The sequence below is a fragment of the Humulus lupulus genome, chromosome 7, assembly GCF_963169125.1.
Source record: "Humulus lupulus chromosome 7, drHumLupu1.1, whole genome shotgun sequence".
Taxonomy (NCBI): domain Eukaryota; kingdom Viridiplantae; phylum Streptophyta; class Magnoliopsida; order Rosales; family Cannabaceae; genus Humulus; species Humulus lupulus.
This window is the reverse complement of record NC_084799.1, coordinates 141,949,672-141,976,263: the sequence shown is the minus strand read 5'-3', so window position 1 is coordinate 141,976,263 and position 26,592 is coordinate 141,949,672. Positions and strand designations below refer to the sequence as shown.

The 26,592-nt window shown below is 40.5% G+C and overlaps 3 protein-coding genes across 3 annotated transcripts; 2 read left to right on the top strand and 1 right to left on the bottom strand.

Annotated features, from left to right (window-relative positions):
* The first annotated feature begins 912 nt into the window (after positions 1–912).
* On the top strand, positions 913–1,354 carry LOC133789946 (uncharacterized). The gene is made up of 2 exons (XM_062227597.1): positions 913–1,000; positions 1,084–1,354. The coding sequence occupies exons 1-2, from the start codon at positions 917–919 to the stop codon at positions 1,318–1,320; spliced, it is 321 nt and encodes a 106-aa protein (XP_062083581.1). The 5' UTR covers positions 913–916; the 3' UTR covers positions 1,321–1,354.
* Positions 1,355–1,502: 148 nt separating this feature from the next.
* LOC133789945 (uncharacterized) lies at positions 1,503–2,470 on the top strand. Its single transcript, XM_062227596.1, has 4 exons — positions 1,503–1,631; positions 1,723–1,909; positions 2,027–2,125; positions 2,216–2,470. The coding sequence occupies exons 1-4, from the start codon at positions 1,609–1,611 to the stop codon at positions 2,312–2,314; spliced, it is 408 nt and encodes a 135-aa protein (XP_062083580.1). The 5' UTR covers positions 1,503–1,608; the 3' UTR covers positions 2,315–2,470.
* Positions 2,471–16,530: 14,060 nt separating this feature from the next.
* On the bottom strand, positions 16,531–20,037 carry LOC133792244 (uncharacterized). Its single transcript, XM_062230152.1, has 7 exons — positions 19,805–20,037; positions 18,563–19,617; positions 17,772–17,937; positions 17,580–17,685; positions 16,975–17,484; positions 16,857–16,923; positions 16,531–16,712 (listed from the first exon to the last, which is right to left on the bottom strand). Exons 1-7 carry the CDS (start codon positions 20,035–20,037, stop codon positions 16,531–16,533), a joined length of 2,319 nt encoding a protein of 772 aa, XP_062086136.1.
* Between the last annotated feature and the right edge of the window lie 6,555 nt (positions 20,038–26,592).

The following is a 26,592-nucleotide window of genomic DNA, read 5'->3' as shown; positions in this document are numbered from 1 at the left end:
TCGAATTGGGCACAAATCTGATCGATTTATATTAGCTTCACAAGCGAAACAAGTATTTTATGTGAATGATCCTTCAGACAACCAATGGTCAATTGTTCTTCCAACGCAAACAAGAGAATGGAACATTAAAGATGGTGATTTACATGATATACCTCTCGAAGAAGAACTTGTCACATTCACCGCAATAGAAGATAATGACGAAGTTGATGATGATTGTATTTGTTTCCGTGAATGGGCACCTGATGGCCCTGATGATGTGCTGACGAGAGCGTTGGGCACTCCTGAGCCTCGAGGACGTGTTAGGGCTGGAGGACACGGTGTGTCCCGCTCAGTATACTGGAATACTCCAACACCTACCTCAACGAAAAATAAATCAAAAGCCTCTTCTTCGAATGACGACATTAGAAAGGAATTTGAAGAAAGATTTCGAAAACAAGAAGAAGAGCATCGTCAACAAGCACAACGCCTAGAAGAGCGCCTTCAGCAACAAGATGAGCTCTTGAGAAAATTATTGGCCCAACAAAGCGGGTCAGGATCTAACGTTGGAGTCCCACCAGCGCCATCATCATACTATGTGCCCGACCCACCAGTGCAGGCGTCCTACTATACTCCAGACCCAGTAGTGCCTCAAGCAGAACACCACATTGTTGCACTACAACCGCTTTTGCAAGAGGTAATTAAACTTTCTTGAATATTCTGAAACCAAATAAATTTCTTTACTGCTTCAACATGATTATTTGTATATAATATGTTTCTTATGCAGGGTCGAGCATGCCAATTAGCAATTTGTTCGGTTTCAAACTTTGTTGCATCAGGTACACTCATTGAAAGAGAGGCAGGCAACAACTTCCAAGTTATGATTACGAGTGTTCTTAAGCCAACCTGTCCTCTCCCTTATGCATATCCTGATTTGGACATGTACATAGTTGCTCAGGCCATTGGGACGCCAATAGTGTGGCCTAAGGATTTTGTCATTATATCTGAAGATGTAACTCATGAGGTGATGCCATGTTTTTACATAATTATCTTTACAATTCTATATTTGTTTGCAATTTTTTTAATTGTTGATATAATTGTATACAGACTCCCTCTACAAGTAGGACCAAATCACAACGACCAAGAGCTCCATCAACACAACAACCTCGAGAAAGAAGACGACAACAAACTCCTCCAACACAATTGGCCCACACTCCATTGGAACGATTACAGAATATCGTATCTCATTGGGATGATGGCGAGTGTGTCAATCTAGGCATAGAGTCTGAAGTTTTTGATCAGGATATGTCTCACTGTTATATATTTAAGGATGACATACTTTAGTTTGCTCGAAAGGAGAAGATTGGACAAGCAGTACTCGTCAGCTACATGAGGTATATATCTCACAAATAAGTTTGTTCATTTAATTTTCTAATTTGATTTATTCATTCATATAACAATTTTTCATATTTTTGTATTAGGTTCATTTACAGATATGTGGTACAACAAGGTCGCCAAAATAAGTTTTTATTTGTCAATCATAATATCGTCGCCACTCAAGGGAGTTCATTCGACGATCGTGTTCAGAATCTGTTCAGACGTTGCAATGACGTAAAATCAAAAGAACAAGTTATGCTTGTCCCTTGGAACCATGGGTAAGTTTAAAATCTTGTCATTTTTCCGACCCATATCAATAATTTCTTTGTTTAACATTTGAGCTATAATTTTTTTGTTTTTCTTATACAGTGAACATTGGATGTTGCTTATTTTGGCACCATATGCATATCATGTTTATTGTTGTGATCCGGTGAATTCAGAGCTAAATAACCGTGAGGAGATTGTATCAGTGATCGTCAGCGCTTTCAATCTTTTTTTCTCTATGAATCTTCCTGATGTCAAGATCCCTGATACTCTACGCATTAAGCAACCTCAGGTAAGTAACTTTAGCAGAAATTTTTGAACATTTATAATAATTAAGTAGAATAATATGTATGCATTTTTTAAAAAGTTTCAATTTAATAATAAATTACTCATATTTTTAAATAATTAGTGTCCACACCAACCGGACAATGTGGCATGTGGATACTACTTAATGAGGATGTTGAAGGATTTGATTGAACATGCGAGTCCTGGGCATTACTTGAGAACGGTATTATTAATTAAATTTTACAAATTATTTTTGAAACTATAAATGTAATCAAATAATTAATTAATATATTTTACTTTATATTTCTTGCAGCTAACAAGCACATCATATACAGAGGCACAAATTGATGAGTTGCGACAAGAATGGGTGACATATATGTTGCTGATAATCCAAAGTTACCGACCTCGTTGATAGGTTTTTTTTTTTATTTTTTAACTCTTTCTTCATACACAATGCAATATTTGTTCATTTTGAATATTTCTAACAAATATTGTATTTCTTGTATATATCTAACAAATATATTTTTTCTTTCAATTTAATTGATTATTAAATTAATTTAAATTTAGATTAAAATAATTTCAATTTAAATTAATAATATTTCAATTTAATTAATTATTAAATCAAATTAAAATAATATTAATTATAAATTTATTTAATTTATTTTTTTTAAATGTGGGAGACTTTCAATGTCTCCCATTGGGAGAGGTGGGAGACTTTCAATGTCTCCCATTGGGAGAGGTGGGAGACTTCCCACGTCTCCCAATGGGAGAGGTGGAAAGTCAAGGGACTTCCCACATCTCCCATTGGGAGAGGTGAGTCACTTCCCACGTCTCCCAATGGGAGAGGTGGAAAGTCAACGTTTGACTTTCCACCTCTCCCAATGGGAGACGTGGGAAGTGAGGCACGTCTCCCAATGGGAGACGTGGGATATATACCTACAATGACCCTAGCAACAACGTCTCACTTAGTGGGAGACATTGTAGACTTCCAATGTCTCCCAATTAAAGTCATAAAACATCTATTTTGTTGTAGTGAGATATGGGATCGCTGGATCGGAGTATTAAAGATTTAAAATAAAGTTATGCTAAGATCAGAATTGAAGAAGAAGAACAGGGCAATCTCTGCTACAACACAGTAGGGGCCGAAATCTCTGGTCTTGATGCTAGATGGTGTTTAGTGGGAAGGTTCTTGGTGGACAAACCATTGGATTTTCAGATTATGCAGCACATGATGGTAGTATTGTGGAAGCCATGGCTTGGATTGTATGTTAAAGAATAGGAATGTAATCTCTACATCTTCCTATTTATCTTGAGATAGACATTCAGAGGGTCATTAGCGGTAGCCCCTGGACATGTAATCGAGCTCAATTGATCTTCAAAAGATTGAATCTAAATGAAAATCCCATATTGTTAAAGCTTCGTCATCTCGACATTTGGGTTCAAATTCATAATATGCATCCTGGGTTTATGGCAGGGATAGTAGTTCGAGATATTTGTAATTATCTTCACTACTACAAAAAAGGCTTTTTAGGACTCGTGCCCCGCGAGTCCTCTATTTGAGAGCCTTAAAAACTCGCGAGTCCTAAAAGAATGTTTTTAGGACTCGCGGTACAAGTCCTAAAAGAATATTTTTAGGACTCGCAACGCGATCCTAAAAAATTTCGTTGAGTGCCTTTAAGTAAGTTTTTAGGACTCGCAGATGTTTTAAGACCCCGTTGAGTGTCTTTAAATTAAGATTTTAAGACTCGCTTTGCATGCCCTTACAAGTAATTTATTTTTTTTAAAAATGCAACTATAATTTTCATTTTGATTTAAAAAAAATATATCCCTTTGAGTGTCCAAAATGTATTAAAAGAAATTTGAAAAGAAAATACTAAGAAAAGGCCAAATTTTTTTCTTAAAAGAAATTTAAATTTCTCAACATGTATTGTAATAAGCTAGCTATTATAACATCATTCATTTTTCTATAACCAATTGTAAAAATCACATCGCCCATTCTTCTCGAACTTCGTCAATTTCTTGAGTAGTATATGGTTTGTCAGAGGTGAACTGAAAAAACAAAGAAACAAAACTTTAATTAGAATTATATTAGTGGTAATAAATTCAAAGCATATACAAAAATTATACTACATTAATATTATGTAGTTGTATATTCTTTGTTACCTGTTTCGACAAGAAATGTTTGATATGAGGGGCATTGATAAGTACATTCTTCATCATCCTCATAATGGAATATCCGCCGTTGATATTGTTTGGTTGTTTACGACACTATACAAAGATTGGTAATACATGTACAAATCTTAGTATCAAATATCTTAAACATCTTTACATATACATAAACTCATATACAAATAGAAACATACCGTAGGTTGGAAATACATTATTCGCGCTGGGCGTATGTTGATCTTTTTACGTGCTTTCATTCTTTTTGTGAAATACATCTCAAATGCATCATGGATGGTCTCCTTGATGGTTGTCCTGTTATCTAATGGTGCATTGAGAGGATCGAGAAAACAACAATAATGCCAATTGGGATATAATAAAAATAACTATCAATGAAAAGCATATTAATTAAACTTACCCATGGTTATAAGGCATAACTATCAAATCATGCTTTTTAGACGTGAAATATAACATCCTATCACACAAAGCTTAAGAATGACTATGTGCATGAGTCACGGAAGTAGATCCTTATTCGGATTCATAAACAACAACGATCCTCTCTTTTCCTCGTCTAATAATAGTGTCTGGTACAAAATCCTACCAACAAATATCATTAATTAAAGAGAAAAGTTAAAAGAAAACTAAATAGTTGATGAAAGAAAATGCTTACACTAAATATTATTAACTTCATATAGAGCATACCTCATGTAGAAGACAGTGCATGATTGTCCAATCATCTTCTTTCTACAAAATTCAAGTATTTCATCCCGAAACAAAGCAAAGTATTCACAAGCATAGCCAAACACATCAAATTCAATGGACACTTAAACAACATAATCATGTTTAGGCCAATCATTGATGATTTCATATACTTGTCCCAGCTTAGGCGACAATGGAGATGGTTGTTGCACCTCTTGTGACAATGATGCCTTAGGTGCTCGTTTTGGAACTAGTTTTTGAGTTTGTGGTGCTAATGGTAGAGAAGTTTTTTTCTCAGCTTGCTTTCCTGTTTTTTTCACGACCTCCTAATGAACCCATAACAAATAACTCATAATGGAATAAGTAAATAAAAGTTTAATAGTCTTAAAAAAAATTACCCGTGTCGCTCCATTGAAGATGACTAGCGACTTGGGGCAACGTATCAAACTCCCATTAGCTTGTTTGATTGTATAAATTTCACTGTTAGGGATCGGGTTAACAAGTAGAGCATTAGGTTGGTCAGCAAACTCAATTGCACCGCAGTAATTTTCTCCATGGATGTCTGTGCTACTTGTAACTAGAATGTATCCCCTACCAACGATGTTGGTGATAGAGCCTAATGCAAATTTGCATTCAATCATTTTATCCTACACAAATTTAGATATGTATAAATATGTTAACAAGGTAAAAAATTTAGATTCTAAAAAGATAAAGTTATACCTGATTTGAGCCAGGAGTGGGGATAAACACAGGTGCCTCTTCTGGTTGTGGGGGCATTGATGCTAGAGGTTGATGCTGCGATTTCGGTGATGCCTGATAAGATGGTGTCGCCTGATCTATGGGTGATCCATGGTTTGACACTGACGCATGAGAAGATCCTCCAAAGCCACTATGTTGTCCTTTCATCTGTTCCATAAATTGTCGCATCATTTCCTCTTCTATTTTGATCATTTCGTGCTGTTGTTTCATTATTTCTTCTTGTTGACGGTATTTTTTTTTCCATCATTGCAAATTGAGCGTCAACTGAGGAAGTCTCAAATTCTTTTCCCTTTTTCTTACTGGATAGTGGGGTTTTCCAGAATTGGCTAGGCGTTACACCAAGCCCAATACCCCTCACTCGCCCTCTACTCTCAGGGGTGCCTAATGCCATAGTAAGCACATCCTTAGACCCATCAAGTTCAAATTTTCTATCACTCATGAGCTTAGTATAGTGCTCCTGCAAACAAAATATAAAAATATAGTTATTCTCATTAAACATAATTAATCCAATCATATAAAAAGTAGTACACTTAATATGTTGTGAGCTACGTTTGTTGCCTCGGTACCAACCGACTCACCCTTTTTGTTAGAATGTCCCACCAACCACAACTTTGACCTGTTGATTTCAGACACCTAGAGTCCAATTTTTTTTTGTTACATCCTTTCCACTGCCAACAAATACCCACCTCGTGACATATGACGGTCGTGTTCATTTTTTTTTCTACGATCTTGATGTATTTTTCTTTTTTTTCTTCCAATCATCAGTCATGCGCGAAACACAGAACTCATCTATGGATGCTCAAATTCAACACCCGCATCTCATGCCTAAGGTCCCTGGGAGGTCCAAAGCAACCATGTCTAAAATCCCTTTGATCCCTCGAAGGGATTCCCAAATCAACCTTGCTCCAAATGACCACTTCGCCTCGGACACCCACGGGCACCCCAGACGGCTCGTGGGACTCATCGCCTTACAGCAGCCAAGGCGCCTCGCACCTCATGGGTACATACGTCGCCTCGCGGATACACATAGCGCCTCGCGCCCATGTAGCCTCGCAGGTGTATGAGGGTCTCGCTCACCCCTGATGTCCCACAACCGCCTCGCGCGCCCCAGGCGTCTCGTGAGCCATGCCGCCTCGCACGCCCCAGGCGCCCAGCCGTATCGCCTCGCGCGCCCCAGGCGTCTTGCGAGCAATGTAACATCGCGCGCCCCATCCGCCTCACGAGGCCTCTTCGCCACGCACCAGCCGTACCGCCTCGCGAGGCCTCTTCGCCATGCACCAGCCGTGTCGCCTCGCCTCGCCCCGTGTATGCGGCTGCACCCCTAAGGGCGTCATGAGAGATGCCCTCGACTTGCCCCGCACACTTGTCGCACCATGGGCCTTGCGAGAGACGCCCTCACCTCGCCTCGCACGCCCTAGGCACCCCGCGAGACCATTGTCTTACCTCGCCTCATCACGTCCGTGCCACTAGGGTTCGCGTACGTAGTGGGCCTCGTTGGAGGGGCTTTATCCCTCCCCTTATGATAAGCGCTACCAATGGGGCACCACAATTACTTGTGGCTAACAAGAGGTAAGATCAAGGACCTCCCTAAAACACAATTAAGGACAAATTGGGGAGGGCTCATAGCGATTCACTAAAAGTTAAAAGAAGTACAGAGCACCATGACAAACTGAGAAGAGCTGAAGCATGGACACAAGGCCCACGCTAGACAAGTAGTGGGAGTACTAGGAGAGGGGACATGGCCTGTATGCTTCCAACTAGATGTCAGAGTCGACACCACTACCACCTGCACCACTCCTCTGACACTAGTACGGATCGAGTAGTGGAAATATCCTCATGGTACCTGGCCATGTACTGGAATCAACACCACTACCCCTGAAAGCACTCTCCTGACAGTGTACTTGTGTACCACCTGGTCCCCTGCACCACCATGTATCCAAGGCCATTAGAGCCCACTATAAAATAAACTCCACTTCCACATGGGTTGGGGTTAGAAAAAATACTGTAGCATCAGACCATAAGAAATACAAATTCAGTTCATCAATTTTCTTCTGCAAGTGTTCTTTAAGTTTCCCATTTGATCTTCAAAGTTTTTCTTTTGATAATCTCTACGTTTCTATTTTTACAACTTAACTTGGTTGACGAGTTCTCACCGTCAACAGTTTAGCGCCGTCTATGGGAAGGATAGATTGCAAGTCACTGTTCTCCCGTCGATTCCGATAAGAAAAAAATGTTGAGATGTTTGAAACAGTTGAGAGAGCCGCGTGAGGTGGAGGTCCACCTTGATGAAGATCAGCTAAAAGCCTCCGTGAGGGATCTTCCTCCACCTGCAAACATGGAGGCCCTAAGGGAGCTCGAGGTGCCCAGAGACGAAAGGGAGGCCTCGTCCCCGGAAGTCCCACCTGAGGAGGATTTCCCAAGGTCGGCGGCTGCCCCAGCAAGGGGTGCCATTGAGTTCCTTCCTCTAAGGCCGCCGTAGGTGCCAAACCCCGGTCAGTAGGATCCAGGCCCGTCGAAACGCCGGGCAGACAAGCACCCTCGGGTCCACTCCGTGAGCTCTAGTTCTAAGTCTCAATTCTACGAAGATGAGATATGAGAACTTCACCATAAAAATCAGAGGCTAGAAACCACCTTGGAGAACATGCAAGAGGTGCTAAATGGCCTGTTGCAAGGGAGGTCACACGTGACACTCCCTAAGCAGAAAGAGAGAGGCCAGGGGGGAGTAGAAACCACCCTCCCAGTAGATGATGGACGGACCCGAATGTCCACTAGTAACACCCTCCGGATGAAGCAGCATGACTTCCCTGGACCACCGAAGCAGCCCCAGGGGCCAGGGCCGAAGACCAATGTTGCCCCTCGTAATGATAAAGAGGTTACCTCAAAGAGAGCACCCTCATATCTACGGGAAGAGCTCAACAAAAAGAGGGTGGGTAAAAGGACCACAACCCCTATGGCGCCACGAGAAGGCAAAGGAAAGGGGGAACCTAACCCGTCCGCTTTGAGAGACTCCCTAAGCTAGAGAAGGCAAGACCTGGATACAGAAATGAGGAGCCTGCGAAGAAAACTTGTCACCGCCTCCGGAGGTCAAGCCTTTGTGGAAGAGTTCAATCATGAGTCACCCTTCATCAAGGAGATCCAAGCCATCTGGCTCCCAACCAACTTTAAGGAGCCCCATATGACCCCCTACGAAGGAAGCACAGATCCAAAATACCATCTAGATACATTTAACGACCTGATGAAGCTGAGGGGAATTGGTAGCGGGGCGAGATGTCATTGCTTCGCTGTCACATTAAAAGGACCTACGTACAAATGGTTCAAAAGACTTAGACCGTGGTCCATCAGATCTTGGCAACAGTTTTCTGATGAATTCCTTCAGTAGCACCACACCGTGCGAGACTACATGATGCCAGGCACTAGCCTCGTAAATGTGAAGCAAGGAGAAAATGAGAGTCTGAAGAGCTACATTCACAGGTTCAATATGGAGGCAACTAAAGTAGGGAGCCTGACCCGCCGAGAGCTGAAAATGGCCATCACAGCCGGAGTACGCCGAGGAAGCAAGTTATGGGAAAACATGCTCAAGAAGGAGGTCACAGACTTGGATGATTTCTACGAGCGGGCAAAAAAATACGTTCGCATGGAGGATGGTCACGAGAACCTCAAAGCTGGAAAAGGCCCGTCGGCCCCGAAACCTACGATCCGAGAAAACCAATGTGGTGCAAAGAAGAAGGGGGTTTATGAGGGAACGAGAGATGATTGACCCCGGAAGCATCAACGCTCTGATGAGCGCCTACAGGGCCCATACACGTTTACACTGACCTCACCCATGCAAGAGAGCATATTTTCGTTACGAACGAAAACTAGGTCCCTTTTAAAAGGCCCCCGCCAATGAAAAAATACCGGTCTAAAAGAGACCCCGGCAAGTATTGCCAGTATCACAGGGATATCGGCCACACCACCGCAGAGTGCAACCATTTGAAGGTGGAAATCGAGGAGCTCATCCGCAGGGGACATTTGGGCAGATATGTGCACAAGGAGAACCAGAGGCAAGAAGAAGGAGCGTCCCCGCCGCAGGCGCGAGAGGTGGCCCCAGAAGTACAGGGAGAGGTAAGGACCATCTTTGGAGGTCCTGGATTCGGAGGTGATTCAAGGAAGGGACGAGACAAATATGCCAAGGAGGCCAGATGAAGTCCACCACCGTGCGTCTTAAGTTTGGAGCACGCCCCCTGAAGAGTTTCAAGGGCGAGAATGACTCGATAAATTTCACTGAAGAAGATGCGCAGGGGGTACATTTCCCTCATAATGACCCCCTGGTGCTAATTGTCCAGCTTGCGAACATGAGAGTACATCGGGTCCTAGTGGATAATGGAAGCTCTGTAGACATCCTGCAACGCCCCGCTTTGGGGAAGATAGGACTGAGCGTCCGACACCTGAAACCCTGCAATTCCTCCCTTTACGAGTTCACAGGGGACTCGATACAGCCCCTTGGTGCAATTGAATTAGCCCTCACCATGGGGGAACAACCCAGGCAAACCACCATAATGGAAAACTTTGTCGTGGTGGATTGCGCCTCAGCCTTCAATGCAGTATTAGGGAGACCCTTTATGAGAGAATTGAAGGCGATAACTTTTGTGTATCACCTAGTTTTGAAATTCCCAACCCCTGGGGGAGTAGCATGCATGAAAGGGGAGCAGAAGGAAGCGAGGGAATGCTATAACATGTCCCTCCGCATAGCCACAAAACCATCGGTGCCGATGGCAATGGTTGTGTATGAAGGCGCGACCCACACGAGTTGGACCCACGAGTTACGGAACACCTCGAGAAATGCTACCAGTGAGGCTTTGGCACCCGGTGCAAAGAGGACCTATGTTTAGTTTGTTCCTTGTTATGTTATCTTAGTAAGTAAGAATCAAAGAGGCTACCTAGTTAACCTCCCAATTAGATGTAACCCTTTTTTATATATGCCGTTGTAAACCACATGCTATGATTGAAACTGTTCGCAACTTCAAGTGTTATTTTTCTTCTCTATGCGAGCATCAGCCAAAGTGCCTGCCGAAATAAATTTCACCAAACACTTGGGGGACAGGACAGAAGGCAAAAGCATACAGCAAGCAAGAGGATCCTAAAAAGGACCCTCTAACAGGAAATCCTAAAAAGGACCCTCTATCAGGAGGACCCTAAAAGGGACCCTCTTTCTAAAGGAACCTAAAAAGGGACCCTCTATCACGAGGATCCTAAAAGGGACCCTCTAACAGAAGATCCTAAAAAGGACCCTCTATCAGGAGGACCCTAAAAGGGACCATCTATCAGGAGGATCCTAAAAAGGACCCTCTAACAGGAGATCCTAAAAAGGATCCTCTAACAGGAGATCCTAAAAAGGACCCTCTATTAGGAGGACCCTAAAAGGGACCCTCTATCAGGATGATCCTAAAAAGGGCCCTCTAACAGGAGGATCCTAAAAAGGACCCCTTGCATCAGAGCCTTAAACAAAATTCTTTAAAAGAGGAATGCAATTTGTGGTGAACCCTAACAAACAGGGAGGAAATCTTGCAAGGCATCTCCTGAAGTTCACAAGGATTAGCTACCCTTATGAACATCAAGGAAGCCAAAAGGTCTAATAAGCCTAGAGCGGCCACCATGCCGGCTAGCCAAAAAGGGTCCTAAAAGAGGCCCTTGCAAAAATAGTACTATGAATAATGACGAGAAGGACACTTCTCGCAAAAAAAATAATAAGCGCGTGCAAAAATATATAAAAAGATAGCTAGAACCTAAGGGGTCAAAATTTCCTTATAAAAATAATCAAGAGGCACCAAAAAAGGACCCATTGAACCCCTTCAAATGGGCTCCAAAGGACCTCTAGCCTGATAAATAAAAGAGGGGAACCTACCTAAACCCATCACACAGGCTCAAAAAGACCTCAAACACAGAGGAATAAGAGATGAATAACCACACATGATATATAAAAAGAAAAGAGTCTTGGTAACATGGCAAGACTTACAAAAAAAATAAAATAATAATAATAATATTACAAAGGCTCAAATGAGCATACACCCACAGCGGGCTAACTGGCAGAAGTAATAAAATAACAACCTCAGGGCCTCCTGCCCCGGGCGTTCCACACAGCCGCCCGGGCAACGACATGCTCACCAAAGGAGGAGAAATTGAAGTTGGGATCCTGCCTCCATATGCCATAGAGAGCGTGCTCTATTGTCCTATACTTAGTGGTTGCCCTGTCCACTTCTAAAGAGGCAACCCTCTCCTGCGACGCAGCTACATCAGCTTTGGCAATTTCAAGTTCGACCTCTAGGGAAGCGACCCTCTCCTACGCTGCAGCTGCGGTAGCCTGGGCACCTTGGAGTTCACCCTCTAGGCTGGTAACCCTTTCCTGCAGCATCGTGGCCTTGACAATCGCCTTCTTCTTCCTTTTTGACGAGGCAGAAAATTTGGCCCGAACCCTTTTTAGCTTAGACTTGGTTTCATCAAGCTCTCTCTCGAGCTCCTGGACCCAGGCCGTGAGACAGTCCCTCTCGATACTCGACGCGGAAATATTTTGAGCTAAGTCGGCAAACCGTTGAGCCACAGTATAGGCCTACACAAGAAAGATAACAACAACAATGATAAGTAACAAAAAAAAAATCATTATAATATCAAGGTCGACACAAGATGCATGAACTCGCCCAAGCAGTAGTGCGCATCAATGTCTTCCCAAGGTCCGACAGGGCGAAGCTCCCAAGACCATTCCAATTAGTTTCGGGGAGGTCTGAGGCGATTTGGACATACCGCCGCCCGTAGGAGGTTGCCATGCGATTCACCCAGGGCACCCCTTCCGAGTCAAGGGCACCTGGATGGGTAAGTACAGACGACCCACTCGCCTAAATATGTGGGGCGTAGGAAAATTTGAAAAATGGATGCCCGGTAGATCGGAAGGGGGTGCAGGAAGATTGGGAAAGTAAGCCCCCGATGGATCAGAGTCGAGAGGAGCCTGAGTAAAAGCGTCAAAATCCGCGGGGTCGGGGCAAACAAAATGCCCCGGTATGGCATGTTGGCCTTGGGAGTGGAAAGCCATGTCTGGGTCAGAAGGGACAAAGGTAGGACACCCCCCAGGAGATGAGGATAGCTGGTAAGGTCGCCCGTGTCCAAGGGGGGCTTCCTTCGGCACATCCTCAGCCTCACCTTCACCCGGGCAAGGTTCAGCCGATGCAGGCTTCATCCTCTTTGACCCAGGAATCGTCCACAGCAACCTAGGATCTGAAACCGGGGACAGCCAGTGAAGGTTAAGATTTTCCACAGTGCATAGTTACGCACCTTTTTTCACGTCAGGGTTAGCATTGATAAGATCCTTGACGGCGTCCGCTTTCGATCCAACAACCTCGGGTACGGAAAATTTCTCTACATGATCCACACCATTGTCAACACAAACATAAGTTATAAAACAATAAGTTCCAACAATAATAAAAAAAGGAGAAGAAAAGGTGGCTCAGGGTACTTACTGGGAGCAGCACGGAAGTGCTCGCGAACAAAGAGGGCCTTTCACGAAGAAAAATTCCTACTTCCAAGACCCCAGGTTGGACACTGAGCCTTCCATCAAAGGGACCTCGTTATTGGCTTTTTGCAAGTAATAAAAACCCTTGGACTTGGGAGAGGGCATGAGATTATACAGGAAGTGCACCTCTAGCGTCGTAGGAGCACGTTTGACAAGTTCTGCAAACGCGATAAAAAGGCAACTCAAGTTCAGCCAGCTGTTGGGTGCCAGCTGAAGTGGGGCAAGGTTGAAGTAGTTGAGGACCGCAATGAAGAACATGTGTAATGGGATGGTACCACCCTCCTTCAGGATGTGATCACTAAGGGCCACGAAGCCGGGACTAGGGAAGTCAGCCCGACAGTTGTCCGAAGGGGTGTATACGGTGTACTCCGAAGGAACGCGGTAGTGCTTCACAATTTCCCTCAGTTTATTTTTTGACACATGGGACACCAGGGTGGATGCCAATAAAGGGGCATCGTCCTGTTCATTGGTGGATACCTGTCGTCGTCCCCTCGACATATCTGCAAAACCAAAAGAAAAAGGTGAGGAAGAGACAGAACACTTGACCCTCCATTTTCTCTTCCTAGCAAGAGTCTTCCACCAGAGCACCGGCTGCGGAAGCGTTAAGCTAGGGAAGATCGAAAATAAGGGCTGAAGAGAAGCAGAAGCGGCCCCATGATAGTCATCAGGCGAGGATGGGCTAGAGGGCTCAGGCGAAAGATGTCCCTCCATAAACTCCAACTCCCCCTGCAAATCTAAAAGGGTCACCCTAAGGCTCGCTACGTGGTCACTAAGGTCAGGGGGGAAAGTTGCTCCATCTCCTCTCAACACCGAGTCAATTTCACTCTCCACCACCCAAACTTTACGCCTAAGTTCAGCCATGTGCTCGAGATGATGAATACGGGCCTGCCTTAAGGAGTCATAGTCTTGATAAGGGTTTTCCTCAGGGGACTCTGAGTCTGAAGACAAGTCAACAAACTCAACCCCCGGAGGTATGCTGAACGGATCGTCACTTGCAATGAGACCTCGTCCCGAAAGCAAAAAGGGGTTCACGTATAAATGAGGGGATTGCTACAAAACACAAAGGAATGGGCTCAAAACCTCTAGGCACAAACACTCTAAATGACCCGCCACAGGGTGTGAATAAAGAGGCATGTCTTAAAACTAACTCTCAACAGGCTCAAGCCAAAGTACCCCATCCCGAGTGGTGCTAATATTGACCCAATGAAAACAAGGGAAAAAGAGAATATACCTCAAGCAGGAAAAATGAGACGCTGTCATGGTCAAAAGGAGGTTGGGGGCCAAAAGTACCATCACGGTCAAAAGAGCTAAATGGTCGAAAGTGCACATCTGCAAAAATAAACAGAAAAGATGTGTTAGCCTCCAAATTTATGAAAAGGCATAGACATACCAAAAATTAGCCCAAATATATATATATATATAAAACAAAAAAAAGGAGGGAGGAAACCATGATAAAAGTGAGGTGGTGGGAGATTGAACCCCTTACCTCTTGAAAGGAGCAAAGGTCTAAATACCACTAAGCTAAGAAAATGGAGTGTAAATAATAGGCTTGGCATGGAGGCCTATTTATAAGAATTAAAGAGAAGAGTCTACCAAAGCACCTAAAGGTCCTATCCTAGACTGGGGGGCAAGTGTGGATGCTCAAAATTCAACACCCGCATCTCATGCCTAAGGTCCCTGGGAGGTCCAAAGCAACCATGTCTGAAATCCCTTTGATCCCTCGAAGGGATTCCTAAATCAACCTTGCTCCAAATGACCACTTCGCCTCGGACACCCACGGGCACCCCAGAAGGCTCGTGGGACTCATCGCCTTGTAGCAGCCAAGGCGCCTCGCACCTCACGGGTGCATACGTCGCCTCGAGGGAAACACATAGCGCCTCGCGCCCATGTGGCCTCGCGGGTGCATACGGCGCCTCGCGCCCATGTGACCTCACAGGTGTATGAGGGTCTCGCGCACCCATGATGTCCCACAACCACCTCGCGCGCCCCAAACGTCTCGCGAGCCATGCCGCCTCGCGCGCCCCAGGCACCCAGTCGTACCGCCTCGTGCGCCCCAGGCGTCTCGCAAGGCCTCTTCACCATGCACCAGCCATACCGCCTTGCGCGCCCTAGGCGTCTCGCGAGACCTCTTCACCATGCACCAGCCGTGTTGCCTCGCCTCACCCTGCGTATGCGGCCGCACCCCTAAGGGCCTCATGAGAGATGCCCTCGACTTGCCCTGCACACTTGCTGTGCCATGGGCCTTGCAAGAGATGCCCCCACCTCTCTTCGTACGCCCTAGGCGCCTCGCAAGATCATGGTCTCACCTCGCCTCATCATGTCTGTGCCACTAGGGGTCGCGTACGTAGTGGGCCTCATTGGAGGGGCTTTATCCCTCCCCTTATGACAAGCGCTACCAACGGGGCACCACTCTTACTGTGGGCTAACAAGAGGTAAGATCAAGGACCTCTCTAACACACAAGTAAGGACAAATTGGGGAAGGCTCATGGCGATTCACTCAAAGTCAGAAGAAGTACAGAGCACCCTGAAAAACTTAGAGGAGCTGGAGCATGGACACAAGGCCCACGCCAGACAAGTAGTGGGAGTTTCTAGGAGAGGGGACATGGCCTGTATGCTTCCAACCAGATGTCAGAGTCGACACCACTACCACCTGCACCACTCCTCTGACACTCGTACGGATCGTGTAGTGGAAACATCCTCATGGTACTTGGCCATATACTGGAATCAACACCACTACCCCTGAAACCACTCTCCTGATAGTGTACTTGTGTACTACCTGGTCCCCTGGACGACCATGGATCCAAGGCCATTAGAGCCCATTATAAAATAAACCCCACTTCCACATGGGTTGGGGTTGGAAAAATTACTGTAGCATCAGACCATAAGAAATACAAATTTAGTTCATCAATTTTCTTCTGCAAGTGTTCTTTAAGTTTCCAATTTGATCTCCAAAGTTTTTCTTTTGATAATCTCTATGTTTCTGTTTTTCCAACTTAACTTGGTTGACGAGTTCTCACCGTCAACATCATCCCATTCTATTTTAGTGATCAACTGTAAGTAACCTCTTGGCATTTTGAACGTCTTGATGGTCAGATTTGCATCAAGCATATCATAGATGCGTACCTTAGTTAGAGAGGATTTGAATGATCTCCATCGTTTTGCCGCCCTTGACATAATTTTTCTTTTTGCTTTATAGTCTATGTCAAATGTAGCCTACAATTGAAAACAATACATATCATTAGTCTATATTAAAAATACAAACAAAATATATTATAGTGATAGAGAAAATACCTTAATGATATCCCAAAAATTTCTTTGTCTGATTCTGGGACTTTATCCGCACTCGCATGTGTGATTGAAGCACACATCTTTATAGTTGATCCGATCATTGATCCTAATTTTGATCTCGTTGTACCGATCGCTTTTCCATATTCATAGAACTTAATTCGTACCTTAACACCTTCACTTCACATCTTGGCTATGTCGGGCATGGTACATAGTCCCCTACCAGATCTCCCATCCTCTATAGCATTATCATCATTCTCCTCCTGACCAACATCATTTTCAAGTCCAGGAAGTAGACAATCATCATCAAGTCCAGGAAGTGGAAAATCATCATAAAAACCTCCTGGATCAGCCATGGAAATATCTGAAAAGGAAACGATTATAAACAATGTTAATAGACAATCATCAACATAACAGGAATATTAAATATAAAATGAACAAATCCAACCTTTAGAAGAAAAAAAAACAAGTCAACATTTATCAACTTATATATGATCAACCTAGACACCGTCACCATCAAAACGCAAACAAACATCGTCATCATCTACACCATCATCAATAGGGTATTCGGTAAGCTGTGGTTCGGGAATTGTGACAGGTTACTGAAGGAGTGGTAAGTCATGTACATCATTCTCTTTGTCTCTCCAATCTATCAGTTGAGTAGGAACCACGACTGACCATTGCTTGTTTGATGGATCATTCACATAAAAAACTAGTTTGGCTTGTGTTTCCATTATGAGATGATCATTTTTGTGCCAAATTCGATTTAAATCAATTGATGTAAAACCTAAATCATCAACCTTTACTCCCTTGTCACTTTTCACCCAATCACATAAGAAGACTAGAACTCTATTTGTAATATAATCTAATTCCCAAAATTCTTGGATTACTCCATAAAATGTCATATCACACTCTACAAGATTTTGGTCCTTTGAACTAGAGATTTGCATAATTTTTGCTACAATACAAACTCCACTATTCTGTGTGGTTCTTACATTATCTCGTTCCAAAGTATTGAATTGAGTACCATTGACGATGTATGATGGGTACTTAAACACATTCAAAGAAGGACCACGGGAAATCCACTTAACTATGTTCGACACATGACTCGATGTTTGGGTCACTTCAATTGCAACCTTTGTTAAAATCCAAAAATGAAATAATAATTTCTAACATGTCATGCAATAAAAAAAATATATATATATATAAAATTATTTACTCAAATCAATACCTTGTTCTCTAACCAAGTACTAAACGTACGATAGTGTTCATCTTGGATCCATTTTTGGTTCTTTGACTTAGATGGATATTTTTTTCGAATCCAAACGAAATGATCCCTTCATATATGTATACAAAATTAGTATGAATCAATACAAATATCACAACAATGTTTTATCATATCATACTGTCAAAGATAACTTACTCGATGTAAGGTTGAATCTCATCAATGTTTTGCAATACAAGACAAAGTGCTTCATGTCTTTCATCTTGAGTTATTGAGCATACAACACTGCCTTTTCCACCATAACCACCATTACTTTTATTTAATGTAGATTGATCGCCCACACTTGTCACACCATGCAAGTATTCTGAACAAAATTCAACGGCTTATTCTGCAATATAACATTCAACAATACATCCTTCAGGTCTACTTCTATTTCCAACATAACTCTTAAGAATCTTCATGTATATCGCTCAAATGGATACATCCATCTTAAGTAAACATGCCTGCATAGTTTAATCTCTCTAACCAAATGGGCTGTAAGATGCACCATTATGTCAAAAAAAGGTGGGAAAAATCGCTCCAAGTAACACATGATTATAGCAATCTCCACTTGTAAATTGTCCAAGGTTGAAACATCAATCGTCTTACAACATAAATATTTGAAAAACAAACACATCTGTGTGATTATCTCTTGAACCTTTCTAGGTAGCACACCACGAATAGCCACATGTAGAATGTGTTAGAATAGGACATGGCAATGATGAGATTTAATGCTGACCAAATTCAAATTCTTCATATCCACCAACGTTCTTATGTTTGAAGAATACCCATCTGGAACTTTAATATTGTACAAACAACCACAAAGTTCTTTTTTGTCATCCTTAGTGAGTGTGTAACAAGCTACTGGTAAAAATGTTCTGTTAGGGCCAGATTTGGATATAGTTTTTTTCGCAAGCCCAATACAGCCAAGTCTTTCCTTCCTTTAATACCATCCTTACTTTTACTAGGAATATTTAACAAAGTTCCTATTAGACTATCATACACATTTTTCTCAATATGCATAACATCTAAATTATGTCGCAAAAGTAAGTTTTCCCAATATTCAAGCTCAAAGAAAATTGATTTTTTCTTCCAAGGACTTTTAGACTCATCTGCACTAGTCATTCTAACTTCAGTCTTATCCTTACCAACACTCTTTCCACGACCCTTCTTCTTCTTAATTGGACAAACAATAGGTTTTCCTACCTTAAACTGAATTACAGATACTTTATTAAGTACTTGATTCCCACTCAAAGGAACTGGAGCCAAACCAAACTCTTGTCCACCACTGAATTCATTTTTCCAAGTTCTAAAATAATGTCTCCGGGGAAAGAATTTTCTATGTCCCATATAGCACACCTTGCGGGAGTGTTTCAAATATTGAGAGAAAGTCTTCTCCTCACAAATAGGATAATCTTTGTATCCTTTTACACTGCAACCAGATAAATTTCCATAAGTGGGGAAGTCGTTGATTTTCCATAACAACATCACTCGAAGGGTAAACTCTTCTTTTAGGTATGCGTCATAAGCCCTAACTCCTTCATTCAATAAAGTTTTCAAGTCATCAATTAGGGAAGCTAAGTAGAATTCAATATCATTACCAGGTTGTTTAGGTCCTGATATCAGCAAGGTCAATAAGGTAAACTTCCTCTTCATATAAAGCCATGGCGGTAAATTATATATGACTAGCATAACAGACCAACAACTATACTTACTACTGAGAGAAGTATGAGGATTAATTCCGCTCGTAGAAAGAGCTACACGAATATTTCTAGGTTCATTGGAAAATGAAGGCCATTCACAATCCACTGACTTCCATGCTGGTAAGTCAGTAGGATGTCTAAGTCTACCATCCTTTATTATCATATTTGCATGCCAAGTTAAATTCTTAGCATGATCAACATTTCGATAAAACCGAATTAAATTAGGAATTGGAGGAATATACCACAAAACTTTTGTTGGTACTCCTTCCTTATCTTCCTCTGAATTCCTTTTCTTTTGCCATCTGGACACACCACAAGTAGGACACGAATTCACATCTACAAGGCTATTTTGATATAATACGCAATCATTAGGACAAGCATGTATTTTTTCATATTGCAAGCCTAATGAGCACATAGTTTTCTTAGCCTCGTAAAATGATACAGGCATCTCGTTTTTTTCAGGCAGTAAATCTTTCAAAAAAAACTAACAATTCCGTGAAACTCATATCACTCCATCCCTTTTTGGCTTTCATATTGTACAATCTAAAAAAGGCTGACAACTTTGTAAATTTAGTGCAACCAGAGTAAATCGGCTTTTCAGCCTCACTAAGAAGATTTTCAATCTTAACGAGATCTACTTCTGATTCATAATATGCATCATCAATCATTTCATCTAAATTATCCTCATGATCAAATTGCCTATAATTTCGAACTTCATTCATACTAGGAGGGTCCGGAGTAACATGAAGCTCTTCACCATGCCAATACCATATTTTATAACTTTTGTCTATCCCGTGGAAATATAAGTGCTCTTTTATCATTGTGGCGGTCATTTTTTTTCATATTTCCACACTTAATACAAGGACAACAAATATAGTTTGGATCTTTGGCATGATCCAAACTAAATTTAAGAAACTCATTGACCCCTTTTATATATTCTACTGACAACCTATTAGCTAACATCCATTCTTTTTCCATATTGCGCCTATTTATTTTAATAAAAAATTAAATTAAGAAAATAAAATAAACATACAAAACAAAAATATGTACAAAAAAATCTATAGAAAATCGGACAGCATATCTCCTAATTTTCTAGCCTAGCCATTTGTCACAATCAACACCAACATGTCAAACAAATCAAACAACACACAGGTTTTCATCTATATATCACCACAACACACAAAATTCTCAGAACCTACTTCACTAAGACATGAAAGTTCTCAATCTTCCGTTATCACCACAGCACACAAAATTCCATGAACCTACTTCACTACGGATGAATATCTAAGATATTTAAACTCCACTAAAGTAATACGGTTATCATTCAAAATTGTAAAATATTGAAATTTTTTAAAACTAAATCAAATACAACATACCTATTGAAATTAGCTACCAATCCAATGCATTAAGACCTATCAAAATATTAACCTATTCGTTTTAATCAACATTATAAAAAAGGAAAAGGTCAGATGTTGACATTTAATTTTAAAAAGTTCACATAAATATTGCAATGATATGGGGGAATTTCACTTGAGCATATTTTTCCCACCTAGACCACAGTAACAAGCCCCAAAATAGACAGCCTTGTTCCCATGTGTACAAATTGAAGAGCAAAATTCCAAAACCACAACCCACTTTGTGCCCCTCTATTTGTGAGCAACATTATTTGTCTAAAATGTGTCATTCTAATTTTATTAAAAAGCAAAAGAATTAAAAAAATTGTTGTGTTTTAAGGTTAAAATCAACACAACAAATATATGCATACATACTTGTATATTCTTTTGCAAGTCATACTTGTATCAGCAGCTATTATCTGTCTAATAAAATCATAAAGGGATTTTTTTTTATTTAGACATATTTTCTGTGTGTGTGTCTAATTATATTATATATATATGTATAAAATGTGTCATTCAACCATTTTTTATATATAGAAATATATTCATATATGAAAAGATGGTATGAAGGACTATAATAAGCAGCCAATTTTTATAATGTTTATCTGAACTTTTTGTCATTAATTCTTGGACCTGTGATGATGACAGCGAGGAGGAGGAGCTAGAGCACATGAATATTGCAGAAGAAGTGGAAGGCTCGGGTTCTTCCATGATCTTCTTAAGACAAGAGCTAATAGTTTTTAAGTAAATGAAATAAAACTAGTATGGGGTGTATATAAGCAAAGAAAAGAGATTTAAGAAGTGAAAACAAAATGTGAACTGTGAAGGAAGTGTTTATATGAATTTGAGTTGAGTAGAATAGAGGTTGAGTTAGTGAAACATAACAAGTAGTCCTTTTTTAAGTCCAAAACCCTTGATCCATTCCTTATCGATGAATGGTGGCTGGATCTTTGGTGGTGTGACGGTTAGGAAAAAAAAACTGCATTATATGGTGGTTGAAAAGTGAGTTTTACAATATATCACACAAGTGTTGGAACTTTATTTTAAATATAACCATTTCAAAAACATTATCCAATAAATACTCAATGATGACTGGTTAAGAACTTGTCTTAGAAATTTTTTAGTGTTGGACATAAAATTAAACTTTAGTTCTTAACAATTCCTTAAAAAAATATAGTTACCACTTTAATTTCAAATTAATATTCTAAATTATAAATCTTATGTTTCGAGATGGTTATAAAATACTAACATTTAGTTACTTTGTTTTTAGTTAACTACCATTCTTTTTCCATAATGCGCCTATTTGTTTTAATAAAAAATTAAAATTAAGAAAATCAGACAACATATCCCTTAATTTACTAGCCTAGCCATCTGTCACAATCAACACCAATATGTCAAACAAATAAAACAACACACAGGTCTTCATCCATATATCACCGCAACACACAAAATTCTTAGAACCTACTTCACTAGGACATGCAAGTTCTCAATCTTCCGTTATCACCGCAACACACAGAATTCCCAGAACCTACTTCACCACGGATGAATATCTAAGATATTCAAACTCCACTAAAGTAATACAATTATCATTCAAAATTGTAAAAAAAACTCATTAGAAGAAAAAACTTGTGCTATATCCCCTAACAAGCTAACTTTGGGTTTTTTTTCATTCACTTTTATATTATCTATTTTGTTACACTAACAAAAATAAGGGAAACATATATGATATACGTTTGAATAATGATACTTAATTTAATTTATTTATTGTTTTATGTATTTTATAATTTCTAAAAATTTGTATTTAAAATTCTATAATCAACTTAATTATTAATTAGATGGTCAAATGTTAAATATCCGGATCACCAAAACCGAATCTGAATATGTATATGTACACATATGTTAGGGAACTTTTGATCAATAAATAAGTCTAATTAATACATTATGAAGCTTTTATTCATTCATATAATTTAAAACACATGATGTAAAATATATGATAAATTCATTTAATTTAGAAACAATTTAATTGTATACGAATAATAAAGTTTATATATATAGTTTTTGTTTTTTTTTAAAAAAGATAACCTATAAATTTTAAATGAAGAAATAATAGGAAACACTCATTTATTTCAGTTGTACTTAGAAAATTGCACATGGGTATTGGTATTTTTTTTAATCATATTTTATGTTTTTAAATCAAAAGTATATTTATTTGTATATTAAAACTTAAAATTATATTATTACCCTATATTATCTATAAATTAAAATATGAAATTATAATATTACCAATTATAATATATGTAAATAGCATATATATTTATATAAGTAAAGAAATAAAAAAAAAAAAAAAACTTGCTGCAAAACAAGCCATGAAACAACTGTGAACCTAGAGATGCCCACGTTGAGAACGCACGCCGCCGAGAGCTAAGGAGTCGAGAACCAACGACGCCGGAGAAGATTTCCCTGGGTCCCGAGAGCCCACGCTTGCTGGAGGCGTTCACCTACCGTCACCATCGTCGTTCACCACCCAGCCGCGATCGTTCACCAACCCTTCTCCATCAACCCAAGCCCTAAATCCCTAAATGTGTGATTGAACCAAAATCCCCAAATGTGACTGATGAGTTTTCTCTATTGTGTTATTATTTGCGCTAGAATGGAAGGTATCCAATCAAGTGGTCATCGAAGATGATTACAGATTCCAAGGACTACTCATTAGGAAGGAGGGATCTCTTCTATTGGTTTTTGTGATTCTCATGAAAGGTTAGATGTTGGAGATGCGAGTCTCCATGGACATGGCGGTACTAGGAATACTAAGGGACATGGTAAAGAACTTCTCTTCTTGGAGGAAGAGGTGTTCATACCTGATCCTAAACGAAGGAGAACTAGAGGTTGTGATGAATCGATGGTCCAAAGGGAGGAAGAAGAGGATAGTGGTCAAAACAAAGATGACATTTCAAAAAAATTGATGGCGGCGGTGTAACGCTCCACATCACATTGGCTGCTTCCTGGAATGATGACTGGCCCTGCAAAACCAACACGAGTCTTTCCAGCGTGCTTTGTCCTCACTCGCATGCTTCCTGGGAAAATTTCCCAGGAGGTCACGAATCATGAGACTACTGCTGGTCAAGCACGCTTAGCTTTGGAGTTCCCAAGTGATGGGCTACCGAAAAGAAGACGCATCTTGTTGGCATAGGTAGTACCCATCAATCCATTTAAGCCATCTTCAACTATGTAGTCCCATACCTACACAGTCTTACAATCATCACACTTGACCTTCCCCAGGCGATGTGGGATTACCCAGCTTTTACCCGGTCTTTTCCCCTGCAGATCAGGGGATAGAAACCATTATAGTCCTCTTCCTACTATTTAGAGGTAGGTTTAGACACAACTATAGTCTATGATAATGATAAAAATCTCAGGATTTGCTGTCTAAGCAACCATTTTTCCCAAGCGACTAAAAGACATAAAAAAAACATACAAACATATAGCACATAGCACATAAAATCTAACTTATTTTCCTTACAAAAAACTAGAGTATTGGAGACAAGTGCGGGATTCAAAACTCCTAAAACCAAACTGTAAAACTATAAGTTTCCTAAAGAAAAGAATATGAAAAAAAATATCTAAACCATCAAGATAAGAACTTACTGAAAACCTTAATTTTCAAAGAAATCAAGCACCTAACCAAAAGCCATTATAATGAGTTACGATTTGAAGTAAAAGAGAAGAGTAAGAGGAATAATAAGGAACTAAACCTAAGGATTAAGTGTACCTTAGATAGCTTAGAGCTTCGATCTACACCTCAATACTGAAATCACACTCTAGCTTACTTCCCAAGTGTTTAGAAAAGCCTAGATTTGAAAGGTTTTAACCCCAAAACCCTATTGTTTCTCTCTAGAATGAAATTGGCAGCTTAGAGGCTCCAAGAAGTGTTTGAAAGATGATGCAAATGGCTGAGTGAAGGTAACTACTTATAGAATTCAAGGAGTGAAACTAACTCCCATTAAGATGAATAAATAAATGAATAAAAATGGAATTTTCTATTCAATAGATGCCCAGAACTGGGTCATAATCGTCCAAGAGCAAGTCCAAGTTGTTGAGGGCTGTTTCTAGCTTCGGACTCCACGGACTTTCAAAATGAATTGATGGAGCCGATATATCGCCCCTATAGGCGATATATTGCATGCCCCATTTTCCCGAGGCTCCGTGGTTTCATTCGTGCAAAGTCGACTTATTTTTCATATCAACATAGGCGATATATTGACTCGTGTAGCTACGATATATTGGCTTACGCAGATATAGTAAATCATGTTTTTGCACATTTTAAGCACACTAAAAGTTGTTTAAACCACTTTGACTGAGTAATACGAGATCCTAACATCTAAGGGAAGGTTCTAGACTTCCTAGGTTTATCCTTGATTATTTTATTCATCTAAAATCTTTAATAAACATACATGTGACAAATGTCACATTCTTAATTATTCTGTCTAAACCTTAGGTTATAATAAATAATATTTCTAGGACCAGCTTCAATAATTAAACCTTATGATAAAATTAATAATTATAAACTATAGGCTAAACTTATAAAATCCATACCTATTTCTATGAGTTTCCAAATAATTCCTAGCTTGAACCAATATCCAAAAAAGCTAAAATACTACAGCATAATATACTACTATCTAACTAAGTAAAATTCTGAGGTGCTACAATTCTCCCCTACTTAAAATAATTTCATCCCTGAAATTTACTTACCAAACAATTCTGGATACCGTTCTCAGATGTCTTCCACCAATTCCCATGTTGCCTCCCATTCTGTGCTATTACTCAATAAGACCTTAACTATTAGAATACTCTTTGACTGTAATTCCTTTACCCTTTTCTCTAGGATGTGAATCGGTCATTCCTCATATCTTAGGTCTTTCTGAAGTGCTAACGTATCGTACTAGAGAACGTGGGATGGGTCTGACACATATCTACGCATCATCGAGATGTAAAACACATTGTGGTTGTCAGATAGATTTGGCAGTAGGGCTAATCTATATGCTACTGGTCCCACCTTGTCCAATATCTTAAAAGGACCTATGTACCGGGGACTAAGTTTGCCTTATTTCTCGAACTGCTTCACTCCTTTCATTGGAGATATTCTTAAGAATACTTGATCTCTGACCTTGAATTCCACATCTCATCTCTTGGCATCCGCATAACACTTTTGTCGACTCTAAGCAGCGAGAATACGCTTTCTAATCAGTTCCACTGCGCCTTGAGCGTCTCTAACAACTTCGGGTCCAAGAAGTTGTCTTTCTTCTACCTCGTCCCAATGTAACGGCCACCGACATTTCCTTCCATAAAGTAGCTCATAGGGTGCCATACCGATTGTTGCCCGGTAGCTATTATTGTAGGAGAGCTCTATAAGTGGCAAATACTTACTCCATGATCCTCCGAAGTTTAGTACACAAGCGCACAACATATCTTCTAAATTTTGTATGGTACGCTCGGACTGTCTGTCAGTCTGAGGATGAAATGTCATACTGTCGGATACTATGGTCTTAGGGATTCCATGTAGTTGTAGAATTTCTCAAACATAAATGTCTGCGTACTAGTCTATAGTGTATGTAGTCTTGACAAGAAGGAACTGAGCTGACTTTGTGAGTCTATCCACCACAACCCAAGTCGAGTCATGTTGCTTACTTGTCCGTGGTAATCCTGTCACGAAGTCCATGGCTATGTCTTCCCACTTCCATTCTAGAATACTAAGCAGTCACAATAAGCCTGAGGGTAACTGATGTTCTACCTTTACTTGCTGGCATATTAGGTATTTGGACACGTACTCTGCTACAACTTTCTTCATTCCCAGCCACCAATATAGTGCCTTAAGGTCGTGAGTCA